A 15,538-nucleotide genomic window follows, 5' to 3' on the forward strand; every position below is an offset into this window, starting at 1 on the left:
AAAAAAAAAAAATCTCTGTAGGTTTATTAGAGAAATTAAAGTGCACCATTCCTTGGACCTAATGATTTAAAAACTCTTTTCACTGAACCTGTTTCTTCCACCTACTAGTTCTATCCTCTGCAGTCACTTCATTCTGACATACCTTCAGAAATGGCAACAATGCTAGCAAGACTGGGCTGTGTTTAAGCCTGGAGACCACCATGCGAGTCACCTGTAGTTAAGCTACATTAGCGCCTTCTTCTGTTCACTCACAGACTTAACTTCTATGTGATCTACCCTGGTGTCTGTAGTGACCTGGAAAAAAAAACCTTAATATACATGTAGCACTGAGGATGCATACCTGGTAGGCCCCAACTCACCCAGTCCATCCATAAATAACTCAAAGCTCCCACAAAAACCAAGTATCTGCTGGTATTCTGAAGGGGCTTCACAAAGGTAAGAGCCAATTTCTCAACAGTACAGCTTGCTCATTCAAGGGGCTGAAAAAAATCCAGGATGCTTTCCCAGGTGGTAGGTAAGAGTCCCACCTCTGCCTAAAGTCTGGGATAGCAGGCACAAGGGGACTGCACAATCAAGTACTGGAAACTTGTACAAACTCAGTAACCAAAGGACGGCAGAATCAGAAACCCAGTTTGAGAATATTTGCCCTTTAATTTGCATTTAAAATCAGTTTCTTTAAATATTTAGTTATGAGTTCTGAATAGTGAAGACAGAGCAGATGCTGCAGGCACTCAGTTTTGGCTCCCATCCCTTTCCCCCACCCCGCCCCCAGGTCTCGCTCCTTTGTTGCAGATACAAAGGGCACTCTGCACGGAAATGGCTCCCTGTGCCAGGTGTCAGCAGCTCGGCCTGTGTAGCTGGGTACAAGGTGACGAAGCCCAATTCCTCTCAGCTGGTATATGTTCAACCATGCTCCAAGAAGTCCAATGATTGTGCCCAGACTGACAGGTCAGCCATTTCTCCACCATGTACTAACATCCTGGGGCTGGTTTCCTGCAGTCCATCCTCCCCTATCTGTGTTCCGCAGAAGAAGCGCAAAGGCCTGCTCCCTAAGGGCCACAATGCAGGAAGGAGCAGAACTGCCTCTTCAGTTCACATGCTTATACCAACAGAATTTAAAAAGCTCAAGTCAATCTGAGCCAGTTCACAGGGAGCTTCCCTCACCCCAGTGTCTACCTCGCCCCAGCCCTAGGCTGTGACTACGCTTTCCCACTGCCACAATGTGCTACAATCTGCTCTAAATGAGAACAATGAGCTAGAATGGTTGCTAGCAGCCTGGAAGCTATGTGCGACTGTGCCTGTGGTCTTCCTGGTGTGAGGCTATGGCAGAGCAGAACAACAGGTCTGATTCCGCTCAGGTCTTGCTTATACAGCCTCAGGTAAGGAGTTATCAGTTATCCGCCACTCTCCTCAACAGAGCCTACCCTGCTCCCACCCAGGTCCCCGGGCCTGTGCTCCCTGGAAGAGGTAGAAGAGGCATGTTGAAGTCAGTGACAGCTGGGAATGAAGGTGCCATTGAAGAAGCAAAGCACCTCTTGGCCTGTAGTCAAAACCTCCACTCAAGTGGAACCAAGTGAGTACGTGCACAGCCAGGACGAGGCAGCTCTAGCTTGGGAGCACGGCACCTTCCGAGGTGTCTCTGGAGAACAGACTCTTAAAAGACAGAAACTCACATGGTCCCTGATGGTTTCCCTATAGTGTACTGGCACAGGGGAAAAGCAAAATCACCTCTGCAGAGGGAGGGCTGACGGAAGAAAGGCAGGAGTTATTAACGAGCATCCACTGAGGCTCTCTCTCTCTCTCTCTCTCTATCCCCCCCACACTGAAGCCTAGGGAAGCAAGACATTGAGTGCATGATGGGTGCAGAGAGGAAGAGAGCCTGTCAGGAACACCAAGAAGGACCTGCAACTGCTGGTTACATAGAGCCCTGGCTTCCTTGCTTGATGCCAACAGCATGTGCCTGTCTATCACCAGGCTAACCCAGGACCCATGAGGGGGCAGGGAGAAGACTGGTTTTCAGTTCCTGCATGGTCAATGCGTAGGGCATGTGGTTCCTCCTAAAGGTCCAACAGGAGGACTCTGGGATCCTCTACCGCTGCCTTGATTTTGCGGAGGAAAGTCACAGCCTCTCTGCCGTCAATCAGCCGATGATCATAGGTCAGTGCCACATACATCATGGGCCGCACCTCCACCTACAGAAAAGAAAGGGTGACAGGTCTGTCTACAGCAGGGCAGAGAATTCCCACTGAGGGGACAGAGAAAGCACAGCCCACTGGCAAGTTCCCAGTTCCAGAGCCTTTCCTATTAATATCACTTCTGGACACTTTCAACGCTTTCAAAGACCAGCCAAACCTTACCTGACCTTTTAGTGCGAAGTACCTCCAGTCAGAAACAAAAGCTCAATTAAGAAAACAGGAGTCTCCTTACCATTGTGTGGTCTGTGTTATCATGTTATCCTCCTAGTCATCCACTGCTTACACGAACAGTTCCCTTCAGCCTAGGGGCCCTAGTTCCTTTTTTCAGCATTATAGTTTTAAAGGTTCTTTTAACCTGGTATCCATAAAGTCTCTCAAATTGGATGTAAGCTGGGTATGTGAGGATTTTGGGGGGAAATTTATCTAGGCCTTTCAGATTCACCAAGGAGTAAGTGACCCAAAAAAGGTTCTAAACACAAGCATCCCAGAGAATGTTTCCCTACCAACATCTTCCAAGGGCTCTAGACCCTGTGACCTCATTTTCTGAATGCCCAGAGAGCCGCCACGTCTCATCAGACAACCTGGCAGCACAGCCTGCTCCACACTGTTCCTTCCCAGGGTCGAGGACCATGGCGCCAACCATATTCCGCTTCCCACAGCACCAAGAGCTTGTCACCTGGTACAGATGAAGGAGCCAAAACCAGCCTCTTCCTTAGCTCAGCGGCTCTCAAACTTTAGTGCCCATCAGAATCAGCTGTGGTTTTTGCTTCAACAAGTTTGAGATGGGGCCCAAGAACCTGATTTTTAACATGTTCCCAGATGATGCCAATAATTCTGACCCACACATCAATTTGAGAACAGTGCCTTAGGTATTAGTTTAGAAACAGGAGGTGAAACTTACACCTGACATTGCAGTAAATCTTGAGTAATTAGCATTTAGAGTCCCTCTATTTTTTAGCATCTAGCTATTAAGACAACAAAGAGATGGTTCCTACCTTGCCTCCCACAGCCACCGGCCTGTCAAAGATGCCATGCATGCCCAAGATGGCAGACTGAGGGGGGTTGATGATGGGTGTTCCAAAGAGTGAGCCAAAAACGCCTCCGTTGCTAATGGTGAAAGTCCCACCATCCATATCTTCTATGGCCAGTTCATTCTTCCGGGCCTAAAACCAAGAGAATTTAATAATTGAATGTAAGGCCAACACAGCTTTCTTTTAAGTATTTATATATTTAGAAGAACTGGGGTGTAAACCAGAGGTACAGAGAGGGGATGCGTGTGAGAGGACTCACTAGAAACAGAGTGAGGAGTAGATTTTACTGAAATACACTGCTAAGAGCAGTGGGTGAAACAGGAGAAGTCTGCTGCACCATCCTGGGTTAGCTCCCTGCCTGGGGATCAAACTCGGGCAAGACGGGTGACAGCACTGAGACTTAACCCCTATGCCACCAGAAAGGCCCTCCAACCCAACTTTCTATATCCCAAGTTAAGACCAGAAGGCTCTATCTGTGATCAATAATCCAAGTTCAAGTTTCAACATGGAAGCTGGTCGGGAGAGACGTGACTACTGCTCCATCAGGCGAAAGAACTGATGCCACAGTCAAGACTTCGGGACCCTGTCTTTCCCCAACAGGTCTCACCTGATGAGCCCTTCAGTCAGGAGAGGATGCTACGCCTGCCAGTTAGCTAGTGGGTTAAGTATGCTGTGAGGGGCTCTGCACTCCTTACAGAACAAAGGGAGACCCCAACCCCCTGAGCGCACCCAGGCTGCTCCCCGACTTGCCCAGCAGCTTGGACATGCTGCTTCCTACTTTACCTTCTCTCCCAGTTCACTAATGGTTTTCTCAATATCTGCGTAGTTCATAACTTCTACATTCCTGATGACAGGAACCACCAAACCCTGAAGAGAGTCAAAAGCTGTTTACAACTGCAAATTACTAGTCCCTTTTAAAGTTACACCTCCCTTAATTTAAGCAATGGTGTGCCCTCCCCAGAGTAATTATTTAATGTGATTAACAAAAAGTATAAAAATATTTAGGTATGACATCAAAATGAAAATATGTAGTCAAAAGCAGGGCACCCTTTTACTAACTCCCTTCAAAATAGGCAGAATTATAAAAAATGATCTTCCCAGAAATCTGCTTTTTCATACAGAGTTAATGTGTAAGTCTAAAAACAGAGCTCTACCTCTTGGCTCAACATACCCTTGGGGTGGCCACCGCAACACTGATGTCAATATAATCCCTGTACACCACTTCTTTGGTTGCATCGTCAATCACTGCAAGAGAGAAAACACATGTTACACACAACTCTCCAGGCCCAGGCTGTTGAGGTATTACTTGCATTACTGGCAGAGTGAAAGCCTTGCAGTGTGACTAAGCAACCAGCAAGACAACCAGTGCAACCACCACAGTGTCTCCAGAGAACCCTGAGCAGAGGAGTAATTATTTCTTGGGCAATGAGCAGAAGGGCTCAAAACACCAACTCAAGTAAGGTATGCATGGACCAACTTCTTATTAACTAGCTCTACTCCTCCCTCCCTAAAAAGTACATTTGCAAAGAAAAGGAGGTATTGCCCATTCTTGAGAGATAAAGCCTTTTTTGAAGACTCAGGAGGAGGCAGGGTGGTCTGTCTTTAAAGAGTTAGCTTGTGACAGTAAGCCAATAGATGAAAACTTAAACCAAGGGCCCTCCTTGGTGGTGCAACAGGTTAAAGCACAGCACTATGAGGAAATCTGCAGCCACTGCAGCACGAGTTCGATTCCCGGCCAGGGAGGTGACCCACAGGGCATGGCAGACCTTTCCTGAGCCACCTTCAGCAATGTATTTCAGTCAATCTGCCTGTTCTGCACCCCACTCTCTCTGGAAAATCCTCTCACCCCCTGCACCTCTCGCCTGTACCCCAGTTCTTATATGCATAAATCAATCTTTGAAAAAATGATATAAAAACTTCCATCTAGTGCTTATGAGAAAACACAGGCCTGGAAATCTTTTCCACAGAAAGTTCATGTTGTATTGTTAGATAAGGTACCCAGAAAGAACATGGAAAGGAACTCTGAGAAAGTTACTGGAGATTAAGTTACATGGAGAGAACTCTGAGAAATGCTTACATGAACAGGCAGACAGAAGAAAAGAGTCCATGAAAGAGATGGGAGTTAGTCAGGAAGCACGAAAAGAACTGAACAAACAGATCTACATTTAGGCAGACTCCTATTCTTCGTCATTTAGAGCATTATCACTCAACGGATAGAACTAGGGCCACAATTTCTAGATTTCTTAGAGACCCTGGCACTGTTGAGGATTGCCTAAGAGTCACTGTCCCCTCTCCAATCTTCCAAGAACAAAGAAGTGTCTCAATAGGAAAGTGAACTGCTTACTAGGTCAACATTTCAATGACGCAGGTGAGTAAAAAGAAAAATGAGCATCAAGTTCATAAATAGGGACCAAGCCCAAGGCCTCCCAATGGAAGCCTATCGACCAGAAATCAAAGGTCACCCTGGAGCAATGCCAAGGGTGGAAGTCAGGCCCCAAGATAACAGGGCCCCTGAGAGGGCGGGCGCTAGGGAATGTGAGCTTCCTCCCTGACCTGAGAAGCCTGGAGTGGGGCTGGCTCACAACTGTTGATTCCCAAGGCTGCTGCCAAGCTATACATTAGGAAGAAACTGTTCTGTACAGATAGTGGGGGACAGAGTAATCAAGATGTCAATTTGGGATGGTGAGTCAAGAAGTTCTGGGGACTTTACAAGTAGGAAGTAAAAAGTGCTGGTCTGCTGACTGCCATCCTTGTGTGTGTGGGAACAGGTCTCGGTTCCTACACATATCTGCTAGAACGAACCTCTACAATTCTGGCCATCATGAACTCACCTGCATTTACAACAGGTTGCTCCTGCAAGGCATATGCTGAGGCCTTCACAAATGCTGACATGAAGCCTAGTTTGAGGTTATGCTTCTTCAGAAAACCATCTTTGTGCCGAGCTCTCATCTCCTGGATGTTACTGCAGAAACATATTACAAGACAAAATGACCACAAATGAAGCCTCAATTTTGGCTTTCATACTGGTTTCTAACTCCATGTACACAATTGGGTAAGCTTTTCCCCTTTACTCTGCACCATCTACCTAAGTTCAAATTTTGAAATAGTCCACTAGCAGTCAACACGATAACCTTGTTCCTTCACAAAACATGAATAGGAAGGAATCAACTCTATTGTGTCTTTAAGGTCAACTAAGCCCTTGACAGGAAGGGCTCCTTAGTGTTCCAGAAGTCACACATTATCAGTGACATATAATTCAAACAAGATACACATAGAATCCAACATCCTTCCCCTGGATAAGGAAAAGATTTCTAGCTAGCTACACTAAAACCCTGGGGGAAAATTTTTTTAAAGCATAAACAATGTCCACAAAGTCAGGTAATATTCTTTTTATTTGTTAGAATTATGTTCAAAGAAGCAAAACACCAAATTTGATTATGACTTCCTTACGACATTCCTATCTCCCAGTTAATGAATCAAAGCTACTAGAATCCAAGCGGTTCAGGTACATGGAGAAGTGTTCATCTTCCCATGGTCAGCTGTTCCCTCTGTTGTCCCACCAAACATGAGGGTCAATCCTGGCCAGAGACCTTCAGAAACAGTTCCTGCCCTTAATAGTAGTTTAATGGCTGGTTTCATTTGTGCTTAGAAAAGTGACCAAGTGTGAACCTAAACTTTTAAAGTACAAGCAACAGGACCTCTGAGAAGCCTTTGAAATGTGAACAGCATTTGTTCCTTCAAGGCTGGTTTTCCACATGCATACCACATGCACTATGCTGAGTTAGTGGGAAATGGCTTCCCCAGCATTTTATTGTAGAAACCCAGTATTTATGAGATCACAGTTTTGCGGTGGAAATCACATTTAACTTAATCTCAGGCCCAAATGCTCACTCCTTCTCTCTATAATAGCCTAATTCGATATTAGCATGAAAGATAAGATGATACAACTTTAATTCCTTCCTTTAGGCCTTTTGTTTTTGAAAAAAATAGTTTTCCTAAGGGAACTGAGTGGGTTTAAAATGTTTGTTTTCCTGAGTCTAACCTTATTTAGTACTAGGATTACCACCCTAAAGACATTATTGGTTCCCAAGACACAAGAGCTGCAGAAGAGGGAAAGAAAAGTGATAAATATCTCTGCTCTCAAACCTGTGCAAATGCTATTGTCTGGTCATTAAGTAGTTTCTATTTCAGAGCTCTGCCCTTGGAGGGTGAGGCTGGGACAACAGGGGAGAGAAGGTGGTCTCAGAAAGTCCCTTATGGTTTAGCTGATCAGCACAAGACCCAAAGGGCACTCGATCTAAACCAGATTACCACGTGCAGAGACCCAGGCCACTGTTAAGTGACACCTCGATTAGCTGTTGAAAGGAGATCCAGCTGCGGCACTTACCATCCAATCAAAGCTGTTGGGCCAACTACATCTTGCAAGGCCACAAATATTTACATGTTTTGTCTTAAGAAATTGGGTAGAATTTCTAAGTCCAATTCAATTTGTGTACAATTTGGTCCTAATGCACTGAAACATAAGCTGCAGACTCTGTGATTCATTAGTGAGGCCCTTTCTTACATCCTCCAGAGAGGACACAAATCTTTGGACTTAAATGACATCCAGTCTTTTCCAGCAAGCTTCACAACAGAATGGATGATGTCCGGTGAACCAGAGCAGAGTGTTACTCTTCAACACTGCTACACAGCACACTACCAGCAAACCACTCCCTTTTCTCTACTTTTCAGACCCTTTACAAAGGGAAACATTTCCCTAATGAAATGTACATTAGCAGATTAAACACTTAGGACAAAGAATACATGACCTGAAAATGTGATGACTTACTTCCTGAATTAAATGTAAACTTTTACCCCAGAGTTCAGAACATTCTGAACTATAATCCAACTTTACTATTCTTTCCTACACATATTTTCTTACAGAAATGTTTCTCAAATGCATCCTGTGCTTTCCTGTCATAGATTTCAGTGACTTACAATTCAAACAAAATATCACAGAGCACCCAACATCTTTCCCCTGGATCAGAAGATTTCTAGCTAGCTACACTAAAACCATGGGGAAAAAAAATTTTTTTTAAAGCATAAACAATGTCCAGGCCCATACTGCAAATACTGTCTGAAAAGACCATTCTTTACAACACTACATGTGTCAAAATGCTAGGGGTTCTTTAATGGCTATTAAAAAATCCCTACTTCAGGTAACCTTTCCTGACCCTGCCCTCCCAACCTTTGTAACCCCCCCCCCCGCCTTAAAACTAAATGATCTCATTCATTTCTCCATGCCATACTATTTTTTCTAGATTTTACTTTGTGTCTATTCAAACCATATGGGAGTGGGCACATCCTGGTGGCACAACGGATTAAAGCAGAGCACAATGATGCTATCACTGCACCATGGGTTCAATCCCTGGCTAGGGAGCTGACCCACATGGTGTGGCAGACCTCTCCTGACCCGCCCGCTGCTCCCCTCAGCAGTGTACTTTGTCAATCTGCCTGTTCTGCTCCCCACTCTGTCTCTGGTGAATACTCTCACTGTTCCTGAGCCTCTGGCCTGTACCCCAGCCAGAATAAATCTTTAACAACAGATTTATGCAAAAATAAATCTTTAAAAAAAAAAACAAAAAACAAATGGGTTTATGTGTCGGGGTTCTTTCATTCATCTTTGTGTCCCCTCAAATAAAGTAATCTCCAAATATGTGGCTCTTGTATACAGTAAACAGTAACAAAGAGTTTGTTAAATTTAACTAACAGCTCTTCTCTACAGTGTAAACTTCTCTATACTTGTAAACTTCAAAATAAGTGAGCCAACAATTAGCTCACTACAGAAACAGGTATACTGAATTAACCTTTTTAAACATTCTGAGGTTTTTATTTAAAAACACAACTTGCTTTCCTTTCCCCATCAAAGCTAGAGGAATTTAAAGTTATGACAAGCTATGCCTTTTCACCTACCTAATTCTGAGTCACTGAGGAACAACATAAGGAGCAGTAACTGAACAGCAGGGTGTGGCTACCAGGGTCCTGCTCTGGGCAAGCTGCCAAGTGCCTCTCCATCCCCAGCTGGAGGCCCCGGAACCAGCCTTGTCAGCCTGGTCGCCCTACCTCTACTTGGCAGCTCGGCACTAGTTCTCAGAATTTCAGATTGTCATCAGCCTTGTTTATCAGAAATTACAAAACACAGGCTAGAAGATTAAGTTTTTAAGATGCAAAGGAGGCAGGCATAGTATGAGAAAAGTTAATCAGACTGAAACCAGTGGACCATTCTGTGTAAATCAACGAGCCATGCAAAGACGTTACTCTTCTCTGTTAAATGAGTGAAGCGATCAGAACTACTAGGGAGGGACAGGGCAAGTGTTCTCCACGAAACATGTCCTGGGAGTAAGAGGACTAGAGCCCTCACCTCATGTCAATCTCGTTGAAAGTAGTCAGCATTGCACACGTATTTTGGGCCTCTTTCAGACGCTGAGCAATGCGCTGCCGCATCCTGTTCATTTTCTCCTGAAAGTGAAAGTGGGACAAGTAATGACAATCTGATCTCTTTGAGTCAAGCACTTCCCATTTAGCCAAAAAGAGCACTCAGCTTACCAGGGGCAGATAGTTAATGACTACAGCATGTAAGTACAAAAGCTCCAGAATCCCTCTTTTTTATGGTGGCCTTGCCCCTCTGCGCAAGAATGAGGAAAAAGACCAAAGCTAACTCAGATGCGTGTGAAGTCTGACCAAGAATGGAAGCCCAGGAAATGGTCTGATTTAAAAACCAAAACCAATTTATGAAAAGAAGAATGTGGTTTCTGGCTAGCAAGCCCAAGAATCAATACAGAAAGGGCAATTTATGGTGATAAAAGTCTAACACAATGGGCCCTCCCTGGTGGCACAGCGGGTTAAAGCGTAGCACTAAGAATCGAAAGCCACTTCTGCATGAATTCGATCCCTGTCTGCCCGGGAGGTAACCACATGGTGCGGCAGACTTCTCCTGACCCACCCACTGCTCCCCTCAGCAGTGTACTTCGTTGATCTGCCTGTTCTGCCCCCCACTCTGTCTCTGGTGAATCCTCTCACTGCCCCTGCAACTCTGGCCTGTACCCCAGTTCTGTATGAATAAATAAATAAATCTAAAAAAAAAAAAAGTCTAGCACAATGTTGTAGAATGGAAACTCACAAGCAATAAACAGCTAATGCAATAGTATTTTTAGGAGCTATTCTCAGGCAGAGGAACCATACTCTTGATCATACTTCCTTGAAGTTTTATGTCTGTCCCTGACAGCTACTACTACTGGGTAGCCCTCAGCTAAGTATCCCAGAAGTAAAGGAACAGAACTCACCAAACCACCTCTCTGAAGTGCTGAGTTCTTGTGGGAATGAGGGGGTGTGTTACTAAGTTACCATCCCCTGCAAATGAGGTACTGCAGTGGTAGCATGGTATAGTGGGAAAAACCACTGGACAAATGTTCAGAAGCCCTCAAGGTATAGTCCTATCCTTTGACAGTTATTTGACTGTGAACAAATCACTTTTTCAACACACCTTCCTTGTCAAGGCCATGGGAATGAGCTGCCAGTAGGTAGGAACTACCATACCTACAGCCCACGAGTCTCAACACTGGCGCCTCTGCCCTTCCTGGAAGTAGTCCTTAAAGGCTTACCCGATGTTCTGAACGCAGACCTTTGCCAACTCCTGGCTCAGCTACTAGAGGGGCAGCAGTGGGTTTTACTGCAGACACTGAAAATGAAGAGGTAAGACAGTACAGCTGTATCAGAAAATGAGAGAAACAATAAATGTTTTGAGTACCTGACAGTGCTTTCACACTAAACCACCACCTCATCACCAAGCTACTCCCAGTTTACAAATGAACAATCTGCTAACATTAGTTACTAGGCTTATGTGGCACAGCTGTAAACAGAAAGCTTGGACGCAAACCCAGGTCTCTGATACAAAGTCTAGAGTTCTTTCTAGTAAACAGCCAATGAAGACTATTCAGAAACATGATTAGTCTCAAACTTTGCCCTGTGAGGGAACTTGACATCATATGAGATGCTGTTCTCCCACAAGAAGACACATGGGAGGTAGAGGCTTACCTGGTTTGCTAGCAGGGGGTTGTGAGGGCGAGGGCACCGGTGGCATTTGAGTGGGTATGGATACTGCAGGGGGTGGAGGAACTGCTGATGGCGTAGGCTCTGGTTTTGGGGGTGCAGCAGCAGGTGCTTCAGCTGGCTTGGCCTTAGCAGGAGCAGCTAAAAAACAAGAACAAGACTCCATTTACACTGTCTGGAATGGAAAGCGACCAAATGAGAATTTAACAGCAAAAGCTGTCCCTCCAACCAAAACAAATGTTCACTGGTCATTTACTACCTATACACACAATGACATAAGATCATTATTCTACTATTCCCTAGGGATGCAGAGTTTCAATGAGTAATTTGGCTGCCTTGCTGAGTTCACAAATATCTATCAGTCATTAAATTAACAAAGTACTTGCAAATAACCTACTAGACCCATGGAAATGTCAACTCCAAGTAATGGAAACTCAGACAATTTAAGATGTTGAAATATATACATAAAGGTAACATTTATAATTGTGATAATATTAATAGTCTCACCTACTCATAAGTATTAAAAACTAAAAATTTAAGTAATCAAGCACTCATTCAGGCTTAAGAGTTCAAAATATTTATGTAGGATGATTCATAAACCAATGAGGTAGTCAGGTAAATAAAAAAATAACTTAAAACTAAATGTGTTTGATGTTACCGATCTGAATATCAGATCTAGTTTTAAATTTAAATTAGAACACTTTTTTAAGGATTTATCAGACAATGGAATTCTTCTATCGAAGAACTGATCTTTTCTCCCTAGTCTTCTACTGAATATTCTTTGGTCTAGTCCTGCTCAATCTCAATGATGTAATCTACCACATCAATTATTTTAAAAATGAGCAAAAATATCAACTTTAGAGTTAGAATTTTTTTTTTTTAAAGATTTGTGCATACAGAACTGGGGTACAGGCCAGAGGCTCAGGGGTGGCGAGAGGCTTCACCAGAGACAGAGTGGGGAACAGAACAGGCAGACTGACGAAGTACACTGCTGAGGGGAGCAGCGGGTGGGTCAGGAGAGGTCTACCACCGGGGCAGGCGGGAACTGAACTCATGTGGAAGTGGCTTAGCTTCTTCAGTGCTGTGCTTTAACCCGCTGCGCCACCAGGGAGGGCCTAGAGTTAGAATTTAACTAAGAATTAGAGAAATCAGAGATTCTTTTATCTTTAATATTAACAATGAGGTCCAATACAAATTCATTTCCTTATTTTTCATTTCTTCCCAAGAGAAATAACCCAACCCACCACCCTGGGAGAATAGATGTGAAAAAAACTAAACTCTCTGTAACAGATACTATGAAATGTGCATCTTCTTGTTTTAAAACAATGGCAAAGTCCTGGCTAGGTATCAGAATTATTTGGGAGAATTTTCTTTAAGAAATTTTGACAGAGAGCCCTCCCTGGTGGCACAGTGGTTAAAGACACAGCACTATCAAGCTATCACCAGCTACTGCCAGGGGCTAGCCCACATGGTGCATTGGACCTCTCTTGTCTAGCCCGCTGCTCCCCACAGCAGTGTATTTCAGTGGATCCACCTGTTCTGCAGCCTGATCTGTCTCTAATGAATCATCTCACCACTGCCTCCTACCCCGCACCTTTTACCTACACCCCAGTCCTTGTATGCATAAATAAATAAATCTTAAAGACTTTTTTTGACAGATAACAATATGTCAGAACGTGGGACATGGAGTCTAGGTAGTTTGTTTTATTTTTAAGACACCCATGTGATTAGCACTGTGAAGGGAAAAAAATCACCATCTAGAAACTTTTCATTTCTTTAACAGTTTCAAGAAAAGTTCCAGTATAATAAACATATACTGAAAGAACAGAGTCTGAAAAGGTTTAATACCCTTTACTTACACAACTTGATATTTAATATCCACACTGTATAAATGTCACCCCCATCTCATGTTCCCTAAACTAAGGGCAGCTGATATGCCAAATAGTCTTGAGATATCCATAAATTAGCACATTGTGCTTCAGCCCCAATTCTGAAACACTGGAGACCTTGACAACCAGGAGAACTTCTTTACCGCCAGTTTTCCTGAGTGTGAAAAGAGGAGTGCCTCCTTCTACTTTTCCTCCATCAGGTACCAAAAGAGCCTCAATCACACCATTTGCAGGTGATGGCACCTGCACAGATGTCTGGAAGAAAAAGCCAATGGAGAGTCCATTTTTCAACTCAGCATTAGAAAATTGTATAAAGTCACAAACATAAGTCACAAGCACTACAACAGATATGAAAGACTCTACGTACAGTCTTACGCATTTGTAGTTTGAGAATAATGACAAATCAACGTGATTGTGAAGATTCACTCTTTCTGTCCTTTCTCAGGAACATTAAATATTCAGCTAATGTGTTGCCAAGTGGCAGATAAAAAAAGTGGAAACAGTTCATGCACCAAGGGGGGAAAAAGCTACAAAACAAAAGCTATTAACAGACGTATAGATAGGTCTAAAATTTAGCTTGTAAAGTTTTTCCTTTCTTTGTAATGGGCTATTCCAACACTTTTACAACACAAGTGAAAGTCAGGTAAAAATTTTCTTTAAGTCCCTGTTTCCTGCATTAATAAAACAGAACATGAAAAATTAGCACTAATATAGTGCAAGCCCACCTTGTCAGTTTCAATCTCACAAACCACTTCATCTTCTGCAACTGTGTCTCCAACGGCTGAAATGAAAGTCAAAAGTCACCATGTTAGGGGGAGCTCCTAATAGCCACAAAATCCAAAGTGTCATAAGATCCCTTTCCTGCAGGGTCAGGAGAAAGTATACTGTATGTAAAGAAGATAGCAGAGCCAGAGAGTCCACTGACTTTCAGTATTTAGACTTCAGAAGTGAGTACACTAACTTACCTTTCTCCCACCTGACATCCCCCTCTGTGACAGATTCTGCAAATGCTGGGGTTTTGACTGTAACCACATCATCCTCTAGAAAAAGAGCAAAGAAGAAAATCACATGTAGTCCATAATTTTCCTTTTTAATTTTTTTTTCTCTAACTAAACTCAGTCATTTGTTACTCTCCCCACTACAACTCCATTCCCAAGAAGGCAGGGAGCTAAAGGAAGGTACTTACTGCACACAGCTGTTGTTCTGAAGAACCGAACAGTGAAGACACTGCTACTGTTAATGCTACAAAAAAAAAAAAAAAAAAAAAGTAACAAAAGTAAACTCCTTTGGCAGGTGAACCACTCGCATTTTAGTGTAGATAAGGCACCATAGATAACCTTTAAGTCAGTAATTCTGGAGGTGCCCATCAGCATCACTAATGGGGGGACTTTTTCAAAGCAAATATGTCTAGGTCTCCTCTCCAGAAATTCTAGCTTGGCAGGTCTAGAGCAGGGTCTGGATGAAGTGGGACCTTAAGTAATGAGCCCAGTCCCTGTGCCACTGGAAAATGCCAGCAGCAAAACAGACTTACATTTTGTTCTTTAAAGAGAAAGATAACGTATCCTGATCCTTATGCATTCCCATAATAATAACGTAGCTTCCTGACTAGGTTTTTCTGAACTAAATCCAACTAAGATAAATCGTGTGCCCTCGGGTATATGTCATTGTCTCATAAACAAAGGAATTTCTGTCCACCAGAGTAAAGATTTAGATCAGATGAGGCAACAAGACAAGACAGTTAACTTGGAAGTAAAACAAGCTGTTACGTGCCAAAAAAATTAATAGTAACTTTATTTGGCATCGCCTAGTTTGTTCTGTTACTAGGAGGCAGGAGTCCATCCTGGACTCCTGCAAGAGGAAAACCTCGAAAGACCAATGTATTTTTTGATATGACACTATAAAAAATGTAAATTAATATCACCCTGTATCTAAGAAATCATTAACAGTGGTTACCTCTGGATAGCAGGAGTGTAGACACATGCTATCTATGATTTTCTAATATATACATGTTACATAAATGAACTAATGGGGAATTTCACTTCTTATACTTCAGAACTGTTTAAGTATCTTTCAACAAGCACCACTATAACAGAAAAGTAAAAGAGACTTAACCTGCCTTTGATACATTTTTATTTTTATAAAATCAAAATAACTATAAGGTCTCTACAGAATCAAGGGAGGGAAAGTGCTATTAAAAAATACAAGATACAGGGCCCTCCCTGGTGGTGCAGCGGGTTAAAGCACAGCACAAAGAAGCTTAAGCCACTTCTGCATGAGTTCAATCCCCTACTGCCCTGGAGGAGATCCACATGGCGCAGCAGACCTCTCCTGACCC

The 15,538-nt window shown here is 43.3% G+C and overlaps 1 protein-coding gene across 1 annotated transcript in view; it reads right to left on the reverse strand.

Moving 5' to 3' along the window:
• Positions 1-48: 48 nt before the first annotated feature.
• DLST (dihydrolipoamide S-succinyltransferase (E2 component of 2-oxo-glutarate complex)) overlaps positions 49-15,538 on the reverse strand; it is a 20,658-nt gene continuing 5,168 nt past the window's right edge. The window contains exons 4-15 of the mRNA XM_004681690.2: positions 14,390-14,445; positions 14,169-14,243; positions 13,929-13,984; positions 13,347-13,458; positions 11,300-11,455; positions 10,867-10,943; positions 9,627-9,724; positions 6,058-6,188; positions 4,398-4,471; positions 4,010-4,093; positions 3,191-3,358; positions 49-2,192 (exon numbers count right to left, since the gene is read on the reverse strand). Of these exons, the coding sequence (XP_004681747.1) occupies positions 2,058-2,192; positions 3,191-3,358; positions 4,010-4,093; positions 4,398-4,471; positions 6,058-6,188; positions 9,627-9,724; positions 10,867-10,943; positions 11,300-11,455; positions 13,347-13,458; positions 13,929-13,984; positions 14,169-14,243; positions 14,390-14,445 (1,222 nt within the window). The 3' untranslated portion in view covers positions 49-2,057. The remainder of the gene's footprint in view (positions 2,193-3,190; positions 3,359-4,009; positions 4,094-4,397; positions 4,472-6,057; positions 6,189-9,626; positions 9,725-10,866; positions 10,944-11,299; positions 11,456-13,346; positions 13,459-13,928; positions 13,985-14,168; positions 14,244-14,389; positions 14,446-15,538) is intronic.

This window comes from Condylura cristata, unplaced genomic scaffold, assembly GCF_000260355.1.
Source record: "Condylura cristata isolate star-nosed mole 26May11 unplaced genomic scaffold, ConCri1.0 scaffold00013, whole genome shotgun sequence".
In the NCBI taxonomy this organism is placed as follows: Eukaryota; Metazoa; Chordata; class Mammalia; order Eulipotyphla; family Talpidae; genus Condylura; species Condylura cristata.